Here is a 23,688-nt window from a genome sequence, read left to right as displayed (position 1 = left end):
TGACAATACAATATTGCCACACAAAAATATTATGATACTGTGTATCAATTTTTTCCCCCACACAGTATTACACAATGGTCCACCCGACCATACACCATGGCTGAACAAAACCAACCAATCAGAGTCAAGGAGCCAATCATGTCAATCACTGCTGGTTAACTGCAGTCAAACTGCCAAACTAGGCAACAGTTTATGTTATGTTTTGAATTTGTGTTTTGGCCTGTTGCGCCACCCACCGCCGTCTACCAGTCACACAGTCAGTAGAGTCTCAGCATCAGTTACAGTTACGACTGAGCTACAGCAGCACGGCAAGCAGCATTAGCAGTGTCCCAGTACATAGCCTGAGCAGCCGGCTCCTCCTCAGCTGTATCCCGGCAGCAGCGTTAGCAGTGTCCCGGTACAAAGCATTAGCAGCCAGCTCCTCCTCAGCTGTATCCCGGCAGCAGCGTTAGCAGTGTCCCGGTACATANCTCGCGGCAGTATTTTGAATTTGAGTGCAGTAACCGTTTTGGCCACATTCTTACATACAGCGCCTTTAATGGTGTCCTTTTCACCTGAGCTAGCTCAGTCTTTCTTGGTGAGCTAGCAGAAGATGCACACTTCTTTCTTCACTTTAATGCTGTTGGCGGGTGTAGCTCGGTATACAAAAAAAAAAAAGTTCAGACTTGAAACTGTTCACATCAAGGTGTGTGAATTATCTTGCGTAACCGGGTCATGATATCTGGAAAGAGACATTGCTGTTGAGTTTTTCAAGTGTATTTGTTTGCCGTTCAGAGCACCACAAGCCGAGTGCTATCTAATTTCATTATATTGGAGAGAGGGCAAACATCTCTACAGCTGATATCTCCAACACTCTGCAACTCACACCAAAACAATCTAGATAGATACATAGCACTACAGACATGTGGAAAAATATGTATTTTTGATTTGGGGGTGGACTGTCCCTTTAAAGTGACTTCTGCCAGCGTGCAACATTAGTCATGTGAAAACAAGACTGAGAGTCTACAGCCATGCTAGTGGCTCTGTGAGGCTGTACTTAGGCATGGCGGTGCTTTAAGCCAAATGCTAACATTAGCATGCTAACATGTGGAGATAAAACTATTAGGGAATTGATTAAAGAAAAAGTCAATAACAATTTGGATATCTGATTAATCATTATGAAAAAAATGACAGAATTCTCTAGTTAAGTGGTGGTCTCCCTCATCTTCTTTCATTAAGAGTAAACTCTGGGTTTCAGACTGTTTGTCAGACATTAGTACAGCTAAGGCTGATGGGACTGGCTGGTTTGTGGTCATTAGCTAAATTGATGGCGCTTGATGAAATGTTTATTATGTCACATTTAGTTATGATTCTAAAGCTCAACCCAATGCTGTTGTTCTAATGAAGCAGACAGCAGGTAGTCTTCTAACACTTTTGTGTTGAACTTAGTAAATACCTAGACCATGAGATCATTTCAGTGTTAGACATTTTCAAAAATAGTGGTGTTTTCAACAGAATGTTGTTACTGGCAGAGTGGGGAAGTCCTATTTAGAAAATAAGATTAATCATCTTGATAAAGTCCTGCAGCATACTTGGTACCATATCTGAAGTCTCATTACAATCAGTTCAGATAAAGGGACTGCCATTGCCAATCTGTATCCAGAATAGTCAATTCTATAATAAAAATATAACCTGCACCATATCCCTTCATAACCTCAAGTCAATAGTATTCAATCCGTCTGAATGGGCAGAACTGGCCCAATTTATTGGTAAAGTGATGCATCAGTCGAACTTTAACCCACAGACTGCAATCCACCAACCACTACACAATGTTCCCATGTCCCTCTTCCATTTCTGGCCTTCTAAAAATGTCATGCTCCCTCTAAGGGCCTCCTCGGTCTACGGATGGGGCTGAGATGCTGGAGCACAAACACATTTACACATAGCCAAGCTTTCATAAGCACGTGCAGGTACACAGACTCACATAAAACCCCCAATATACACACTGTGACCAAACCATGAACCCCCCTTTTTTCATGGTTGCGATGAAAACAGCCAAATTTAGACAAGGCAAGAACAATATTCTGTCAAAGAGAAGAGCTAGTATTTATCTTACTGCAAAGGTCAGAAAGCACAATTTTATTTCTCCTCTCTCCTCCCACACGCAAGCTATTCATTAAAGGCAATATTTACCTTGACATTTGAGGCTGACATCAATTCGTTTGGCTCGGTGCAGCAGACAAGCAGTGATGGAAAAACACAAAGAAAGACCGAATTCTGCTCTGCTATAAAGGTCTAAGGATGGTGAATTCCTTATGAAGTGATGAGTTTATCAGTTTTGTCTGTAAACCTGTCCGACACCTTGGACACTGTTGATCCTCTGCACCTGTGTTGAGTGTTGGAGATGTGTATAGATGTTGCATATAAAGATTGCAATACTGAAATGTCGTTCTTTATACCAAATAGATGTACCATTTCAAGCCTGTTGGGCCTTTTCTTCATTACACTTTAGACCAGCAGGAAATTTGGAGTAAAGTTTTATGGCCAGGAATAATATTCTTGGTAACAGGTCAGAAGCGGATCTGTTAAACATTCTTCCATGGCAGAAGTGTTTCTGGTGACCCTCAGACCTTTTAAAAACAAATTGTCCCAACTAGACGACAGAAAGGTCCTTCATCATTACCTCTAAAAGCAAGCATGGCCATCATGGTGGGTTTAAGATATTGACCCCATAATCCACCACAATGTCCATGTTTCTCTCTCCTCATTTCCTGTCAGCCCTCTACAGTCCATCAACCAACACAGGCAAACATTTCTTAAAAAAATACTCCATTAAGGTTAGGTAAATCATAAATTGCTCGAAAAAGATATTTAGGTAAAGTTGTTTGTTAGCAACTAACAAATGCAGTTAAATGTTTCTGAAGTGACATTATATATGAGCTGATTTTGTCAGTGAGAGGTGGAGGGGATGGTGGATGGCTTGACACCTAGGCAAGATGCCTGCCAAGCTTCAGAGCACTGTTCAAGACCAGCAAACAACAAAACTGGTTGTTTTTTAGCCAGCCATTGTTGTGTTTCCAATTGTTCCTTAAGCACCAAACAAGGATGTTATTTAGGGACTCATTGCTGTTTCCTGTGCCTTTTTGACCACAAAACATGGGAGTTGGTTTTTTTTAAGCAAACCAAGGCTGTGTGCCACAGTGCCACAAAAAGTTGTTTTTTCAGAGACAATGCTGTGTTTCCAGTAGTGATCGTGCCCCCAAATCTGGGTATTTTGGGCCAAAACACAACAAAGTGGTTTTTGTGCCTAAACCTGACCACATGTTAACCACAGCAACGCCAGCAAAGTCTCAACATATCCACTAAAAAGAAGAATGAATGCAAAGGTAATGTAGGCTTGATTTGCAGAAACCTACAATAGCAACATTTTTTCTGGCGACTAAGTTGTGTTGCTCCATGTCTGCTGAATGTTTCGATGGATAACTGTTTGCCATATTAACTTGATAAGGTAATACAATGTCCATGTTGTGTTGACAGCTTCCTGTGCTGCCCCCAAGAAGCAAAAAACATAATGCAGGTTTGAGTTTGTCGGTAAACTACAAGAAAAATTACTTTGTAAAGGTTAGAGATTGATCATGGTCATGAGTGAATTAAATAAATGAGTGTCAGTAGGAAACAGAGGACCCCTGTGACAAAGTCATAAGCTGTGTTGACCCAATTAACTATCCTGACCTTCTCCTATAGAGGTTTTGCAATGCCTTACCAATGTCATGCAATATGTCCGCCTCTGCTCCTGACAGACATCAGTCATTAGTTGCACAGCTACAAGAGGTCCTTGTCAGGGGAATATAGGGTGTTTTAGGCGTTTCAATAACAGACTGATGCTGCTGCTTCTCTGGTGAGGACAGACACATTTCTGTAGCACCATGGGTGGACCACATTTACATTTTTATTCCCAAATGCTATACAATTAGAGGAACTGTCAGATATTCCTTTTGTTGGGTATAATGGACATTGCACCCTCTAAAGGCCAGCAGGGGTGCAGACTTTTAGTCTTCCTAAAATTTGCAAGGGTAATGAGCAATCTGCATGACTGCCTGCCGAAGCCACTAAACCCACAACATAACCGTCAGGCTCATTCACAGTTATATCCCATTCCATTACCCTTCTTATTACTCATTTCCTGGGATCACCTTCCTCTATCACTTCTTCTGGTGCACAGTCAGGGCCCATTTCCTGCCTGCACACACCAACAACACAGAACCTTGGAGCATATGGAGGTGCTCCACAGCCGTCAACATGATGGATGTGACATCACATCCGACACCATCATCGCGGCACGCTTCGCGACAGAGGCCCACCAGGCCAGCTCCTCATCCCCATTTGCATTTTAATATCTCAGCAATATTTAATCCATTAGGTTTCCTCCAGGGCCGATTAGTGGAGGGTTAATTAAAGACGCGATTAGACCACTCCAAATTTATAATGAGATGCTATCCCTGCCCCTGTGCTAGCACTCAGGGCCTCCTGCTGACCATGGTGGCTGAGAGAACTCATAAAAATACTCAGCACTACATCTCCCAGAATTACCCCTTCGGGACCCCAAGGCTGGTGTGAGCGATGGCAGAAGACGCCTTGCTAATTTGCACAGACAGTGCTAATCCTCAGATGCAGGGGAAGGAAAAGTTATACTGAGCAAAATTAAATCTCAGTGTGGACGCCTCCAGAGGGAAGCGAGAGCTGAGTGAGCACATGGAGGGTTAACGGTCTTTCAGTTCACTTTCAGCTCAGCCATCATCCTCAGATTGGGAGAATTTCTGACCCGAGCTCTCGCAGGCTAACGCGCAGATTAGCCAGCAGCTGTCACAAATCAGATTGACGGAGCCAAGTAAACATGGCTAGTGGCGACAACTTGAACTGTGACAATCAGTCAGTCAGGATTAGCTGCTATGGTGGGAGTCATATGGAGGCAAACACATGCAAGGCACTCAAAGTTAATGAGTTCACTGAAGCTAAAAGGCTATACGCTAAATTTGGGCTCATGAAATGGGACAGCAGATCATCACGCTTATTTTTAACTTCCATTGAGCATATTCATTTATTCAATTCAAAGTCCCTTATCTTAACCCCCACCACTATGTTCCTGACCTTAGCTGTAGACTGCAGAAAAACATGGATGTAGGGACTGTGATTGATGTTTTGGAGCTTCGATTCACCCTTCCTTTGTATCTTTGTCAGTCACTATAGAGGCAGAACATCCTAATTAGGTCAATGAGAAGAGAGCCTAGTGGAGTTGGGACAAGCAGCAACCAACATGACTTACAGTAAGTAAGTAAGTACCAACAGCAGGGTTTAATGTAACTTACTTTTCATTCTTTAACTAATACCTTTCTCTAACACACCAATTCTGCTGTTTAAAATGTATCCATTTTGGATTCAGTCCCCTTTCCGCATCTCCTGTGGCTCTTTGTCTCACAGAGAGAGCTGTGAGGAGTCTGATAAATTTTCTCAGTGATGTCACTTGACTCAGCGTTGGTTGGGTCCAGGAGTGTGCAGGAAAGAAATACAAGTAACTATGTTACATATTTAACATACAAAATATCAGAAACTCTATTCCATTACATTATAACTGGAAGTATTCAAACTGGTAGTATTCTCAACACAGTTACTGCCTTTAAAATAAGTTTGCTTGAAGGAATTACTTTATTTGTTTTGCTTTATTTGGTCTACCTAACTGAATGCAGTGCAAGCAGGCATCAGTTTGATTGCACAGAACAGTTTGTGGCCTCAATGGTGGCTTTCTGATTTTAATGTACAGGTAGCTCCTCGTGGACTGGAAACTGGAAAAACATCACATCACATCAAATCACCATCACATCACCTCAAGTAAACAAATACAAGAACACACACACACACACACACACACACACACACACACACACACACACACACAGTCCACCCAAGAAGAAGTGAGTAATCTTGGCTCTATATTCCTCTCCACCCTGGTGTGCTCAGCCACAGAGGGGGATGTGGAGCGCTGTCCCTTTGGCAGCATCATGATGTGGTGTATCCCTACACACACACACACACACACACACACACACACACAAACAAGACCAACCTCCAGCTCCGGAAAAAGGGGAGAAAAAGAGCAAAGAAGAGCTCAGAGTTCAAACAAGAGGAGCACAGGACATCTTTAAGTGATTTTCAAACACAGAGCTAAAACACTGATCCGGTCCTGCAGTGGGATCTGGTGACGATCTTTAGACCAATATATACCAAGGTGACATTGGTGTCTAAAACTGTGAAATCATCCAGTGTGGTCTACCTCTGTAATTCCTACCAGACCATAGGCAACTTAAAAACATGTAGTCTCTTCATCATTCTGTTTTTCTGTACCCTAAATCCTAACTTAAAGCCTCTGATGTGCCATAGCCTTTCATTTATAATTTCAGTATGAGTGTTTCTTGAGGGTCGGTCTCAAAAACATCAGCTAATGCTACTTGATCTACAAATGGAAAACAGAACGCTTCCAATAACTAAATTTTGTCCCACTGCCTACAGATTCCGCAGATCTGCAGATATTTGTGTAGTTAGGGGTTTAACTCTGCTTTACAGCACTACTAAATCTACAAGACCTTAAAAGCAGCAAAGAGTTTTACCACTCCACCATCGTCCACAAAAAAACATTTTTTACTGATGTGTGCTCTCAAAGTTATTTGTGTGGATGAATTCATAGAAAAGTAGAAAGTAGAAAGTTTGTGACCCGGCTGGCATGTTGGAAACAGTCGAGCCAAAACAAAGCCCACCGGCCAGTAGGAGTGTATCAATACATTGATCTGAAAATGATATATCAATTCAGCGATCAACAATCCAATATTATCAATGCAAAGTGAAAACATCGATACATATTGTCACCTTTAAGATATACCATCATTCTGAAATCGCCATGGCACATCTGTGTCACCATTTCTGTCCAAGCACACCACCTTACGAAACATTCAAACAGAGCTGACAGCCTAGAGCCAGGCAGACAATGGTGAGCAGCTTAAAAAAAGACAGTGAGGATATTTACTGAAGTGTTGATGTTTTCGCTGTGAACTTGAAGCTTCCAGTCAAAAGTTAGATGTTAGTTAGCACAAAGTTAAACTGCGCCTTTAAACATGAAGATTTATTCACAATGATATATATTATTATATTTTTTTTTTGCAATATGCATGTATTTGCAAGTCACACTGGTGCTCCATGATCGCAAAATATGACTTAACAGTCGTGGTCTGGAGCCCTGCAGGTACAAAAACACAAGCTTTGTCTGCTAACACTATCGTCAATCTCATTAAGTTAAACTGTTACCGCAGAGCCGTTAAACATGATAATATATAGGATACAAAGACACGCTTCGCCCTGTTCACACATTGTTGCTCAGGGAAAAGTGGATGGGCGGAGAACTGTGTCTTACGTATCATAATATGTTCTTTGTGTGTGTGTGTCTGTGAGAGGGAGAGAACCAGAGTACCGCAACTCAAGCGAGTCTAACGCTGGTGACTTAAAACAATGATGTGACCATTTATAATTGATGTTCACGATACAGTCATTTAATATATTGCACGTGGAACAAGCCGTGATACGCTGATTCAATATTCAATATACCGCACATCCCAACATAATCGAAACGAAATCGTATGATGGCAGACTTTGTGATATTAACAAACTTCATATCATTGCCCAAATAATCTATATCATATTGATAAAACTTGCGATTTACACCCCTACCAGCTGGACCAACTTTCTCATTTTACAGCTAAACAGTACACTAAAATATGTTTCTGGAAACACTTGAGAGAAATGGGCAACGCAGTAACAGAATCTTGATTAATATTTGATCAGCGCTGCCTAGTTTGACAGTTTGAATACATTTCACGAGCAGTGACTGACATGATGGACAGCTGTGAGCCAACTCCTCAGCTCGGATTGGTTGTTTTCATTCATGCAATTACCATAGGAAGATTGTCTCATGTAATACTGTGTGGATATCTTGACAGGTTCAGCAAATATGACAAGTTGTTTTTATAAAAGTTACAAACTACAGCTTTAAACATAAATAAAAAATACATATTCTTGTCTTCATTATGTTCTCTTAATATAATAATGCAAGGGTGTGGATCAAGTAGCTGAAGCAAGAATTAGTCATTTGTGCTCATTATTATTATTATTTTTGTCCCTTTGACACCTGCTGGGCTCTTCCTAATTTATGTTCTTGATTTTTACTGAACTGACAGCACACTCATCATGGTGCTCTGATAAAGGCTTGTTTGCAAAAAAGCATAAAACTCTCATGCGCGCTCTCTCTCAGGGGAACCAACCTTTAAGATGAGAACACTATTTCAGTGATTATGACAAACTGCATAAACAGAATATTCTAAGAGAAGCACGTATAAAAATGGCCACATTAAAATGGGGAATGTTGTCTCAAAAAACAGACAACTGGCAGCTTTAGTAACACCAAAACCACATGTCAGTTGAACCCTGCCGCTAACACTTGGTAACATGAACACATATAGAAAGAACATACAACCCACACAGTGATGCTGCCTGCCTGGCTGCTTCAGATGCTAGCACCCAGGGGAGCCCCTGCACAGCTTACTGCAACAACATTATGGGATGTTATATTAAGAACAGAGTGGTTTACTTTATTCTATATGCACGTTCACTGCTGACTCCCATCAGACCTGCACTGCAATATTTGGAATTCATTTCAGAGGTGTAAATGTGATGAGTGATCGCATATCCCACACTGGCTGAACTCTATTAGACATTCAACACTGCGCTATATTCAGGTGATCACTACCTCTAAGCAAGTGCAGGAGTCAAAGGTTACAGCTGACAGCACAGAGCTCCCTCAGGCCTGCTGGATGAGAAATTCTCCCGTACTGTAATGCTGCTACGATCAATCAGACACTGATTGTCTCTCTGTAGGCCTGATTGAAGAGAGCCAGGTATCAGCTGGATGCTACAGAGGCTGGCACAGGATCAAGCATGCAGCTTAGGCTGTTTTATGTGAATAAAATGAAAATCCTTTATAACGTTTAATTGCAATAAGCTTTAAACTCAGACACAGGGCAAATACTTCCATTTGTCACTACTGTTCCTCTGACCAAGTCAAGACAATCCCATTCTACTTCAGTATTTAAATGTGCCTTTTCTACTACAGCTGACATTTTTCAAAATGGAAGTGACTGATAGCGTGTAAAGAGGCTTATATTAGAAGCACAGCGTGAGGAAATGTGTGAATTCCTGGCTGTGATTACTGCCAGACAGTTCTGAGAGCAATACTCAATATGCTAGTCAGAGCGTGACCTCACACAATCACACTTCGCGGGGGTATAAAAGAAGCGAATGAAATAAAAAATAAATAAATAAAAAAATTGAAATGAATAAGACATCAAGTGTTTTTTCTGCTGTGGAAGCTCCTTTCTCTTAGCCTAACATAGGGGGCCATAGCTTGTTGTAATCCTCTGCTAGGTAGCAGGCTGACGTCGTGCCACCGGCTGGAAATGTTGTGTCTGAGATATGACAGTGACAATGAGTGTCTGACAATAGCTATCTGATATGTATTGTGTCCGCAATTACAGACTGCGCAGAGGCTGCCTGTCCTTCAGCGGTTACAGAGTGTCTGGTGCCGGTGGTGATTGAGGATGAACACTGCAGTCATGTGAAGTCCTCCACAATGCAATCACATCAAAGGACCTTTGTTTGAAAGGTGTTCCTGAGCCCTCTCCTCTGTAGTCATTTAGGGTTTAACCACTGCCTTTTTATTTCTGTGCTGAAACTACAGAAGATATTTTAGCATTCTATATCTTTTTATTCATTTCTATTGACTATTTTCATGGCACAAAATCCATGTTTTTATATCTGTGTCTCATTTTGTCATCAGGCTTAAAAAGCCTTTGAAATAGCATTTAGTCCCTGAAACACTGGATAGTGGATACCAGTGGTAGAAGAAGTACTCTAGTAATACTACAGTATAGAAATACTCTGTCACAAGAATAAGTACAAAAGTATGAGCCTCCAAATATACAGTACCAGAAGTAAAAGTACTCTTAATGTAGAACAGTTCACTAAGAATAATATATATCCTATTAATGAATAATAATCATTGATATATTAATGTGTTCATCACTTTAACAATGAAGCTAGTAAATGTGTGGCTTACTTGTTTCATTGCTGGGTAGTTATCGGGCCTTTTTTTTAATACTCCTTTTTTGTCTAAATTGTAGTCCCCTACCAAGATCTCATCATCTCAAATAACAAAAACAAGCAAAACAAACAAAGAAAATAGTAATAAAATGGATACGACACAAGATATTCACAAGATATCCTATGTCTTTTCTTTATCCCTTTTTTTCTTTCGTCCCTTCTCCTTGAAAGAAACGTTCTGGGACACTGAGTCAATTTCAGCCTGTTACATGCATTGTCTGATTTCAAAATACACTTCCATTTTCACAGGATATGTACAGTATCCACACAGTCTCTTTCAAAATGAACGCAGTATGTCAATACAACACCACAAATTGACTTTTGTTTTCCTTCAACGACAAAGGCATGTGGTAACATTCAGTCAACAAATGCATGTGGTTGGGTTTAGGAAAAAACATGGTTTATGACCATAGTAGGCTATGGTCATAAACCATGTAGCTTGTGTTTATTTGTGCTAACTGGCTAATGTTAGCATGCTGACATGCTAAACTAAGATGGTGAACATGATAAACATCAGCCTGTTACCATTATCATTGTGAGCATGGTGGTGTTAGCATTTAGCTCAAATGTGCTTCCAGCATGGCTGTTCCTTGGTAAATCACTGACATGATTAATCAGTCATTAAGATTGTAACTAATTTATATTTTGTTGATTGTAAGCACTATACTTGAGTTGTACTTTGTATTTTATATTGTCAAAAGCATTTTTAAACATATCAAACAAATATCACTATGTTAGTCTTGGAAATCTCTCATGAACATGGCGTTCGTGGCCCCGATGCTGAGAAACTCTGAAACAAAAAGTCATCATTGACAATGACACATCAATACAAAGGTTAAACCATAAAATGACCCAATCTTGTCTGAAAGCCATTCTTAAACCCCTAACCTGCCATTTCTAATCATCATGCTGTTACTGTGTCTGACCTGCTATCGTCATTCCATGTGACCTCTGACCCTGACTATTTTCTGGAGGATGCGGCTAAAAGACACAAGCTGAGGGTCTAATCATGTGGGCGGACTGTTTGTACAAAGTAGAGAGGGTGACATGGAAAGGTAACATTCCACAGCAAGGTGATCTGATCCCAGTTGCAAGTAGGGAAGACTCAATGACCGCCACAATGTTCTCCAGGCCGCAGGGTGAACTGCCTCCATCCCACCTCAACCCATCTCACTCTTTCATCAGAGGTCTTTCATCTCTGCTGATTTACAGGTTGATAGGCCCTAATGCTTTTTCTCCTCCTCCACAGTCATCTCTGGTGCTCTCTGGCTCAACTCTTTATTGAATTTATATCAAGCTTTACATCCACGACCATGTTGGACATAAAAGCCAGCGGATCTTCAAAACGATAACCAGAGAGTGCTTTAATCAACAGCTTTTCACTTTGTCATTTCAGGGAACGTTATCAACGCGCCACATTGATTGGAATTATCAAAGCCGTCAAAATAAGCGTTGGTAATTGAACTTCAACCAGAAAAAAATCAATTGAAAGGGGCCCTGCCTTTGCGGTTTTGCCCTCTATGCATGCTAATTTTCTATTGGGAAATGCTTCAGCCAATAGCCAGACACATTTCTGACCTTGTTCCTAGAAAAGGAGGGAAATCTGCATATGCATTCTCCCTACACCGTAAACAGACAGTATGAAAACAGACAGAGCATATGCTGCTGACCGCATTTCTAAATTCATAAGGGCTTTATGGTCTGAGCGATGTTTGCTAAATGTGATCAAAACTGTCATTCACCCTGTGAGGCAGTCTCAAAAGGGAAAACACATCAAAAACCACGTCAGCCATTTTGTCCACTCTGATTCTTCTTTAGCTTCAATCTTCAGATGAGCTCAGGATGAGTGTGGGAGGTCAAAATTCAATCATCTGTTTGTGTGTTCAAGTATGATAATATAATAATGTAAGTATTACCTCCCACCGCCACAGGACTTAAAAACTGCAACGTGGGAGGATTTATTTCAGGTGGCCGAGGTAAACGTTCTGTATGTTTTCTGAATTAACAGTGAGAATGTAACCATGATGACAAGTCAGGCCATGCAGGAAATCAGTTTACAATGAATGTAGTAACCTGGTTACTGTAAAATCCACAAACAGTTGCAGCAGGTCAGTGATCAGATTTCTCCCATTTTGGAAATTTGGCTTACTTAGACACTTACAGATGCTGATTAGAAACACAGTGACGATATCCATACCGTATCCATTTCCTTGGAAACATACAGTTAGGAGGATCAGACACTAATCCCCTGCACAAATTACAGAAACCTGGCCTATCATATGTGACTATATCATTTTCAGTCACACTGATTTTGAGTTCTATGCATTGTTGGAAAAAGGACATTCTGAGCGTTCTTGTGATGTTGGTATTGTTTTTGTACTCGGAATGTAGAAAACAAATACATCACATTATATAATGACATCAAGCCATGACCTTGAGAAAAATGCCTTTAATTTTGTAGTACGGTGGTTGCAAAGATATGTGGCAGCCCAACGGGCTGAACAGAGAAGCTTGGGGACACTTACTTTTTTGTAGCCAGCAAGGTAACAAACATACCCAACAACACAACGCAGGAAGATAAGAAAATTTTGTTTATGTCGGAAGAACTCAAACTTATTTGTTTGACGAACAAAATTAGCATACAGTAAGCAATGGACTTCACATGACAATATTCAAAATTGTGATCAATTTTAGGAAAAACTTTTTGATTCTATTGATACTAAAGAAAGATAAATAATCGAAGAATGGGAATATATTAGTTAGTCTTTCTTGTTTACCATGTTGGTTAATCTGAATGTGTTATACTTTGGTGCTCATGGATTCCGTAAATTGAATTTAAGGATTGAATTCTGGAGAATCTAACCAAGATAACGATGTGTAGCATGTCCATATTGACAAAAGTTTAAACATTTAACATTATATTTTGAGGTACGATGCTCAGCCTCCTCAAACTTGCTCAAGCTATTTTCCAGTGGTGGCCCAGTGGGTTTTGAGAGGTTTTAATATTCTGAAAACCAAGAAAGTTAAAATCAGATGAAAACCCACTGTCACAGACCCTGCCTTGTTGCTATAAGCCTTTCATTGAGAGTGGCGCTGAGTGGGACCAGGGTGTGGCTGACAAGTGTATGCTACTTACTTGTCATCATGTCTTTACAAACTTTTATAATATTCTCTTGTGTACAGCACTAGCTAAATATTTAATCTATAAAACATTCAGCAGTTTACATCAATTTACTTTCAGATTCAGATCAGTGTTAGATGAATTCAACCACTACAGTGCCGTAGTATGCTCCCATTTGCAAGGACAGAGCTGACTTTGCTACAGGTCTAATTCTCACCACTGTGTATCTTCTTCTCTATAGCAAAAGTGGCTGAGGCTGGTTGGTATCAAAGTATTTAGAGCCATATGCCACGCCAAGCTGATGGAAAGAAACTTGAGCCATCAGACGAACAGACGGGTTAGCATTAAGCCCCAGTCGAGGCATGCAGCTGATTCACTCAAACTCTTTTGGAGGAGAAAATGAAAGTGAACATTGCAACTATTACCCAAACAACCACCACCTGCTTCAGATTTTACCAAATGAACTTTTTTAGCAATGCTGCCATGCTTGGAGTTCCCAACAAATACTATCTTATAATTTCCAACCAATCTGATGGCAAAAGCTAAGATAACAAAACAAAAGTTGAAATAAATCATATTTTCCTTTAAATTATCCAGGAGACTTTTCTGTTTATTTAATAAGGAATTTTGAGGATATCGTCAAAAGAAAACTATGAATCAGAATTATCATATAGTGGTAAAATACCGTTTATTATTACTCAAGGTGATAAAACTTGAAAACTGAACAAGGTTGAATTCCATCATGATTTCAGGCTCGTACTGTAATAAAAAACAGTTGAGAGCAGCAAGAATCATAACATGGAAGCACAGATTTTCTTTTTCCTTTATAAAACAATCCACAGAATTCACAGTGATTTACATTCCCTGCGACTAATGGCAGTGTTTTGCTTTTAATGGATTCTCCAAGGGCTTCCCGTAATTGAGAAACACATTCATTGCATTAATTTTTGATCCCGACACCAAACACATGAGATTATTCAGCTCCAGTTGGAGTGAGAACAGATAATGAAGTTCGAATGTGACAGAGACAAAATGGAGAGGGACAAAGAGTCAGGAAAAAAGAGACAAAGCACGAAAGAAAGACAACAAAGAGTCAAAGATGGCTAATGAGAAAATCATTACCTCAGTAGCAATCACCACTACTGTCAACTAATCAAAGAGCTCAAACAAAACCTGACAATTTATGGTAAGCGCTATAGACAATTTCTGTGAGAGCAAATTCTTTCACGACAATAAAATCACACACACACACAAAGCAGTTATGCAGAGAGACAGTCCTCCATAATCAAAGCCTACCACAGGCTCTTTGTGTTGAGTGCAGCACTTTTGCCACAGATTCAGATTAGCCAGTCAGGTTTCAGTATCTATTTCCATTAGAGACGGAGGCAGACACACAGAAAGAGAAGGGCAAATGTTTCAGCCAGAACAACTCACACAGGAGCAGAGATTTCCTTCCTTGGTCAGAGATTTTGAGGCAAAATAGCACTTTCTCCTGAAATAAAACTCCTTGAACACGTCTTCTATTCACAATTTTCTGACAAGTGACCTCTTGTGGCTCTGTGACTATAAGCAAAGGCAGAAGTAGTATGACTTTGTTATAGTTCAACAAAACTTGTTAGAGAAAAGGTTGGGGTGGATGGAAGGCTGTCCAAAGACATTTATGACACCAGAATTGCGGTTCGTATCTTATCTCCTTCGAACAGTCATCAAATTTGAAGTCATTATTTAGTCTATCGGAAGTATTGGTCCCTTGCAATAACTGAAAAAACTGGAGCTGGGACGTGATAAAATTAGCTTATCCTAAAAACTGGAGGCAGGGGGAAAATGCTATTCTGGCTCTCTCCAACCATACACCTACCAACAACTCTAAAGCTCACTGATGAACACATTGTATCTCAATCCATGCACACTAACAGAAAAGTAAAAATGATAATTTGTTGTTTTAAGCAACGTGCTCTAACAGAAATATGTAAAATGACCAAGACCTCTGAACACCCCATTACGTGGTTATAGTAAGTATTATGTTGAAATTACGTGTTGGTGGCACAGATGGGTTTAGGCACCAAAACTACTCAGTAAGGTTATTAAAAAGGCTGTGTTTTCAGTCAAAATAACTACCTTTTGCTATATATCATTATAAGTCATGGAAAACCAGCGCTTGGTCAGTGACTTCCTGCGTCAGACAATGAAGAAAAAAGCCATCCTTCATCCATTCCTCCATGATCCTTTCACATCAGCATGATACGCAGCCAGTTGTCGTTAGTGTTAAATGGTGCCTGGCAGGGTCATGGGGAAAGACGGTGAGACAACAAGGAAAGTTAAGGCGATGGAAGTCCAAGTTAAGGCGGGTGGGAGGGGTGGTGTCTGGGTCCAACAACTAATGACTTTCAGCCAGGAGGTGTTCCCTTCCTGTAAGACTGTAAAGCCAAACCCTGTTCTTTTTTCCCTAAACCCAACCATGCACTTGTGTTGCCTAAACCCAACCCCTTTCATGTGTTGGCGAAAGATAACCATGTGCATTCGTTGTTGCAGGAGAAAAACATCAATTTTCAGTGTTGTACTGATATAGTACGTTTGTTTCGAAAGAGACTGTATGCAAACTGTACACTTCCTGTGAAAACTGAAGTGTATTTTGAAAGGCAGGCAATGCATGTAAGAGGCTGAAGTTGGCTAGACATCACAGAATGTCAACAACCAATGCACCCAGGGTACCTTGCACGTCATATCTCAATGTGGAAAGTCCATGACCAAATGTTGATATGTGACAAGGTTGGAGTGAGAATGTGTTGCAAAAAGTGACGTACGTACATCATGTTATGGGAGATAACTACATAAATATGTTGAGTTAAAAGAAGTTAACATTTACTTTTATTTTCACATGAAACATAAAATATGGTCTCGCAGGTAAAAGTCCTAGGTGTGTTTGTTTGACCCAAAGACTCTCTTGCTCTCTTTACTACCTATTGTAAATATGTGTAGCCTATACACAGAATTTTAGAAAAAAAGTTTTAACATTCTGTCAACTAAAATGTGCTTGATATGTCTACAGCCAAGCACCTTTTCTCAAAATTTTCCCTTACCTCAGTAGCAATGGTTAGTCTTGAATCTCCCTATAGGCTAGCTAAGAAATGTTGTACTGATGATGGGGGCACTAGAGTAGACAACAGCCCAGTTGCTAGAAGAAATGTTGGCATTGCAGGTTTGTGGAAACCACAAATAGGCCTACATTACATTTGTATGTTTCATACGTATCATATAAGCATTTCTATAGTGACGTAGTACACGAACCGACTTCGTCATCACGAGGTGGAGGGGAAGGTGGGTGGCATGTCACCTAGGCGCAACGCCTGCCAAGTTGCAGGCCACTGTTCCAGACCAACAAACAGCAAAACCAGTTGTTTTAGCGACCCGCTGCTCTTCTAGGCACCAAACGTTGGTGTTTATTATTTCGACCCCTGGCTGTTTTTCCAACAGGGACAGTGCCATGCAGAGCGATTGTCCATCACTGCTTTTCCAGCAGGGACTGTGCCCCCAAGACTGGACATTTTAAGCCAAAACATGATCTTTTACTGACCATAAACAAGTGGCTTTTGTGCCTAAACCTAACCACATGTGAACCACAGCATTTTGAAATGTAAAGTTTTTTTTGAATCCATACATAATACTGTACAAAGTTAACATATACTTGGTTAGCAGAAACATACAATGCCAACATTTTTTTCTGGCAATTGGGTTTACAGACAAATGAACTATTTTGTCATTTAGGTTGGAGGGCTTGTTGGCTCAATATTTCATCAAATATGTGATGTCACCATGTCAACTTCCCTGCATAATATTGTTTTTATCTCAAGAAATTAAAGCTATGAAAGAAAAGCAGTGAGAGATTGTGCTTCTCCTGCTGCCTGAATGTAGGCTCAGACCTCTCCGTCTGACCAGCCATCTCTATGGTTTAAACAGACACATAGTTTCCTATTCACATGATAAATGATCATCAGTTCAACAGACACGAGTGGCAAACAAGCTCTCAGTCTCCGTCTGCCTCTCTCAGACACAGGGTATGAATACATGCACATATACAATCACACTCTGCTGTTCACATACTGTAGCTGTAGGCCATCATTCAGTTTCTTAAACATCATGTTGTTGGACAGGAAGGAGTCTTTTTCCATCTCAGATTCTTTACATTCTTCCTTAACAGCACGGCCCATTTATAGCAAATGGCCCAAGCTAATTCCCATGGCAGTGACTTCTAGAAATGGTCTGTTTCACGTTGTTTCACCACAAAAGTCCCTTCCTGAACAAGAACATAGGCTATATCTTATCCAAATAATCACAAGAGGTTTGACAAACAGCCCTGTTACCAAACATATGTGACGTCCTTGACATCTGAGCTCTCATGTCCCTTTGCCAACAAAAATAAAGATTTCCCAAGGTCCTCTCAAATCTTACAGTGTAGCATTCCTCATTTCCACATCTACACCACACAACCACTCTACAGCTGAGGCTGTGGTATGAGAGCAAACTGCTTCTCTTCTAGTTATGGAGAACATGGACCACATGAAATCAGATAGATCTAACGAAAAAAGGACATGAAGGTGACTGAGATGAGACGCAATGAGTTACGGGTGGAACACCAGCGCTGTCACCAGAAGAAAATGTTAGCATTGTACATTTCTGCAAACCACAAATATGTTACATTTGTATGTTTCATACGCATCATAACCACATTTGTAAAGTGACATAGTATGTGAGCTGTGAGGGATGGTGGATGGCAAAAGACGCAGAATGGCTGCAAAATATGGTGGGGGCTGACATGAAAATGTGAAAACACAGATTGCCTTATCTACAGCCAGTGTTTGGTTGGTCTGTTCCTGGCTCCTGTAGAAACATGGCAGACTCCATGGACAAGGACCCACTCCCTATGTAGATACCAACATATTCTAAGATAACGAAAACACCACTATTCTTATTTTCAAGTGATTATACACTAAAGAAAACTTACTTACTATATTCCATTTCTGCCAAGGTATCCCCTACATCTTACACACTGGACCTTTAAACCCTTTTTTTTTTTTTTACAAAATATGGGAAACTCCCCAACTAAAAAATTCGCTGTGCCAATTTCTCACTCGATATTAGCTCATCACATTTCAGTGATGCCAAAGATACATTCAGCTGCCAGTTTAGGTACAGCCTGTTAAAACTAATGCAGTCCAATTCAACAGTCCAGCTATACATCCCACCTTCAGGAGGTAATCAATGTTAACACAATGTTAACACATTGAATTTCTCCTCAGGGGGATTAATAAAGTAAATAAACTTAAACTTAACTTAACTTAAGTTTTTGTTGAAGCAGTTTTAGAGAGGTGTTGAGTTAACTGTATAATCATTTTGGAGGATGAAGTTTGTGGTGCTGTACTGGGAGGCAATTCAAAGATTTATTGATTAAAGAAAATGGCTAACACAAACACTGCATCAGAGTACTAATGACGAAAAATGGCTATCCAGTCTGATTATCAGTCTGGTACCAATGTGTCTGCCCTCACATCTCACTTGAACACAGTTGTGGATCTCAGCAGGTCTGTCACACAGAATAAAAGAATCTACCAACCAACCACAGCAGAAACATGTCTGCCACATCAACACAAAGCATCCTGGTGTCTTATCACTTATTCAGTAAGCAATGCCACTGCCTCTTGAAGACAATATACTGGAAAGATTCCAAAAGCTTCGAAACCATGTGGCTGCTTGACAACAAGGACACAGCTTCTGGTAGCCATCTGCAGTGGGTGCACTCACTGTTACTTTAACTCAAAAGAGCAACCAAGCACGATTCCCTTGTCAATACAAACATAACATCCCAGCATCCTTTGGACCTATTGACTGCCTCATCAACCAGCCACCTACAACAGCAACCTGAGACAGAATGCAGGAGGAATCAATATGTTATACAGGGCTGCAAAATAAACACCATCACAGTGTTCCTGGGACAATAAAAGTAATCTACAGGATGAATTAAAAACTGTTTTGGGATTAGATGAAATTGTGGCAACAGTGGTGCTTTAAGCATCCAGGGTTGGTCAATATAGCAATATTTACTGACAGGCAATATAAATTTATCGACCGTTTTGCCACACCACTTATACTGAGGTAACTGTCCCTTTAATATCTCTGGTTGGTTTATACCGTGTTGCAAAATGTTGCAAATAAAAGAGCAGGACTGCTTTAAAACATACTCTCTATACTGTATACTCTATATATCATAAAACTGCCCACGGATTGGGAAGACACTCTAGAGCTGCTGCAGCAGCCAAGCATGCAACACCTTTGCTAAGTCCATAAACACTATTGGGGCTGCACGGTTAAAGGATAACTTTGGTATTTTTCAACCTGGGCCCTATTTCCCCATGTGTATGTGCGTATGATTCATAGGTACAACTCGTTCTAAAATTGGTTCAGTATTGAGGGAGGCGGATGCAGCCGGCAGCCGCGAAACAAGCTCAAACGGTAACGGGGGCAAATACGTCCCGTATAAGTTTGCGCATTAAAAGTGCTTTTTTTCGCCACTGACCGATTCAGATCGCCAGTGTTATCTCTGTAAATAGCATACTAAACGTTTCCCTTACCCTTGACTTGCTCTGGGCTGTGACGTCATTTCGTGAGAGCTTTGCTTGTTGCCGGAAGAAAACAGATAACACTGGCGATCTGAGCGACACCCCTCGCTCCTCCACCCTCTTGTCCAAATATGGTCACTTCTGACTCCAAAAAACCTATATGGCAATGGCTAAAATACCAAACTCAAGGCTCCAAAACAGGATTCTACAAACCAGTGGGTGACGTCACGGGCCTAGCTATGTCCATTACTTATACAGTCTATGGCCTAAACCTAACCACAAATTAATCACATTGAGTTGGTTGTAAAATGTTGTAAAATACATATTGCTTTAACAATTTTTAGCAACATTTCTGTCCATTTGCCATCACAAGTACTGGTGTGACCATACAGCAAACAGGCACAAATGCTACCATACTCATTAGCATCCAAAAAAAAGCTTTGCAGCATCCACAGTAAATCAACCCCTTAAAATGATATTGAGGATGCTGGGAGTTAAACAGTCTCCCACTTTAAACACATGAATGCAGTGTTTTTTTTTTTGTTTTTTTTTATACTAAACTGTTTTTTTAATATGCCATGCACCTGGCACATTTACACACCACATTTCACCCATTTAACTTGAATTTTTCCACTGAGCCCGGATCAGGGGAGTGAGGGTGTTTTTAGGAATTTTAGGCACATGGCTGCATCATAATGCATAATGGCCTGCTCAAAAAGAATGGCAGTGGCCATAAATGTGCACAAACCTCAGCTATCAAACTGTAAACATTTTTAACCGTCCTTAGTCATTAGCTCACTATGTGTGGACTAACCACTCTCTGCTGTTTGACCACACTTTTTAACAATGCATTTCCACAGAGACAGATCATTTACAAGTATGAAAAATGAGGATTTTGCATTTCAGTCAGTTTCAAGGCAGTTGTGGGATGGCTATGAAACAAGTCTGGTGCCCTGGGTATACTCATACAGAGTGAATCTGGTTGGTGCATTTGGTGGTGTCTCATTGGCCAGCCAGGGAGGCCCTGTGATGGCGACTGACCCTGAGGGACGTCTCTGAGATGAGAGGGAAAACCACCATGCTTCACACATGAATATATTACACACCATATGCACTGAGTAACAGCAGGATTCACATTAAAAAAAAATCAACTGCAATGCAGTCCTGACAACATCTGGCCAACAAGACCTTGATGAATAATTTTAGTGAAAAATACAGCGTACAACACTTTGGTATAGCCCTGAAACTGGGCCAGTGATGTCACAAGCTCCCTAAAATGCACTTGTTTTCATCCTACCTCATCAAAGCCGCTGTCCTCTTTCTTGAAAGCTGCAAAAAGAAGAAAGGAAGAGAGAATCAGACAGTGCCTGTATTGACATCTTCTGAAGAATGAACAAAATAAAAAGTCTAATGGTAGAGACGCAGCACAGCACAGAACCCTGTCACTGACATTCATTCTGCAGTTATTAAAGCAGTGCAGGTCTGAGTTTGGATTGAGCTGAGGAGGAGTTCACTAGGCCTGGTGACACCTTAGTTTTGTCATGGAGTTTCACCGTAGGAGGGTGGAGAGCAAGATTAGCAGGGATGGAAATTTCTGAAAATTACTGAAATATTCTACACAAGCAACAATGGCTGCAACTAACAATTATTTTCATTATCAACTAGTCGTCCAATAATTTTCACAATTAATCAATTCTATAAGTGCTCATCACAATTTCCCAGAACCCAAAGTAACATCTTTAATTTCCTTCTTTTGTCCAACCACCAGTCCAAAACCAAAAAGACTCTTCATTACTCTCATGAATGACAAAAAAAGCATCAAATTCTTACATTCAAGGAGCTGGAAGCAGCAAATGTTTTACTTTATTGCTTGAAAAATGACTGAAACACTTAATGGATCATCAAAATCATGGAAATTAATTTACTTTTAACCAACTTATTAACTGATTGACTTTCATAGTAGCACTACAAGCAACAATTTGAACTTTTATGGATTTGTATTTGAAAATAGTAGTAGGAACTAGGACATTTACAATATTTGTTAAGAGAACTTATTTCATCATATTTTATCATTACCACGAACGCTTGTGTCTTCTTACCAAGCATACCAGCATTGATAGAATTGATGTTTTCCTAAAATCGTGCTGAATGGTAAGAAGTTCAAGTGGCATTAACAACATAACATCATGGGCTCTAGTTTCGCAGACTGGGCGAGGCGGGGGCGCAGCGCACCTGCTTTTCGTAAACTGGGTGTGGCCAGGCGGATTTTGCAAGTTTGGCTCACCGTGCGCCTGGCGCAGCTACTCCTCTTTCCCACCTCCGTCCCTCCTACCTGCGCAAGTCGGAAAGAGGGAGGAGAAAAGGTGTGGAGTGGGTTTTACACACATCACACCAATCAAATGAGCCCCTCTCCTCGCCCTTTAATGCGCCACACACATCACACCAATCAAATGAGCCCCTCTCCTCGCCCTTTAATGCGCCGCGCGAAGGCGTGATGAGAGTTTACTCAATTCGCCATGGCAGAAGAGAGCAGCAGCGTCAGATGGCCAAACTTCTCCCAGGAGGAAACTGATGTTTTGGTCCGGAAGGTCTATGCTTGCAGTGTCCGAATATACGGCACTGCGAGCAGACCTCCACGGGCTGATGATGCAAAGGTAGCCTGGGAGGAGGTCACCACAATTGTAAAACAATGTTGCATTTCTCTCGTGCGCGCACACTCTCTCTTTCTCTCTCGCAGTCTCACTCTGTTTCTTTTCTTTTGACTTTTCTAAGATGACAGATGCTGAATATATACTCCCTATCTGATGCTGTGACTGTTTGTGGTTGGCTGAGAGGGATGTGAACTCATTAGTTTGCAGCTGTGTTAATCAAATCAGGTTGGGTTTCCATTAAGCGTGCCAAAAGTGCCAAAGGGTGCCAATCCCCTTTGATCTGACATCAGATGTGACGGGACAGTCGATATAGAGATACATTTATGTGCTGATTGCAGATAGTTGCATTGAATAATGTTTTTTTGGGTATTTATTGCATAGTTAATGTGCCTGATATTCTGGAAACCTGCCTGTGAGGTTTTGGTGACGTGTGCGCACTGTCCGCTGCCTGTGAGGTTTTGGTGACGTGTGCGCACTGTCCGCCGGTCAGTCAAACTTCGGCTTATACCGGCTGCGCTCTGCCTGCGCTGACAGTAGACCTGGTTTCAGCTGGCGAGCTTTTAGCTGAGCGCGCCTCGGGTTGCGCTGCTCGAAACTAGCTCTGCGTGGGGTTCGCCACCCTGCGCCACCCTGCGCTGTGCTGGGAAACTAGAGCCCCATGTCGTTGCATGAAATCTGCTTGACAAAGTAGCCCTTGCTATGACAAACACATACTGAAATTCATGACATCATAGTTTTGACTTATAGTAATTGTGAATAGCCTCCCCCAGGAAAAAGTCTAGAAAAAGTATGAGTTTACATATTACTACAATGTGTTGCTGCTTTAAAAGCTGGAAGTTCTCTAAATGTGTATACAATGGAACTCCTGACTGAATTTAGAGTTTCATTTGTTTGGTAGAGCATGAGACTCTTAATCTCAGGGTTGTGGGTTCGAGCCCCATGTTGGGCAAATGAGCTTTAGCCCAAGATTTAACCTGACACCAATGGGTTATTGGAAGTGCTATACTGACAACTTTCAAAAGAGGTCATCAGTCCTCCAATAACTTTCCCACAGATGTGTTGGACA

General features: G+C 40.9%; 1 protein-coding gene across 1 annotated transcript in view; it reads right to left on the bottom strand.

The window, feature by feature from the left end:
• The window catches only part of cdk14 (cyclin-dependent kinase 14), a 270,852-nt gene that overhangs the window by 231,698 nt on the left and 15,466 nt on the right, over window positions 1-23,688 (bottom strand). Inside the window, exon 2 of the mRNA XM_050047719.1 lies at window positions 21,269-21,300. Within this exon, the coding sequence (XP_049903676.1) occupies window positions 21,269-21,300 (32 nt within the window). The remainder of the gene's footprint in view (window positions 1-21,268; window positions 21,301-23,688) is intronic.

Source organism: Epinephelus moara, chromosome 6 (assembly GCF_006386435.1).
Source record: "Epinephelus moara isolate mb chromosome 6, YSFRI_EMoa_1.0, whole genome shotgun sequence".
NCBI classification, from domain to species: Eukaryota; Metazoa; Chordata; class Actinopteri; order Perciformes; family Serranidae; genus Epinephelus; species Epinephelus moara.
Note: the sequence above shows the minus strand (reverse complement) of the source record. Positions and strands in the feature narration are given on the sequence as shown.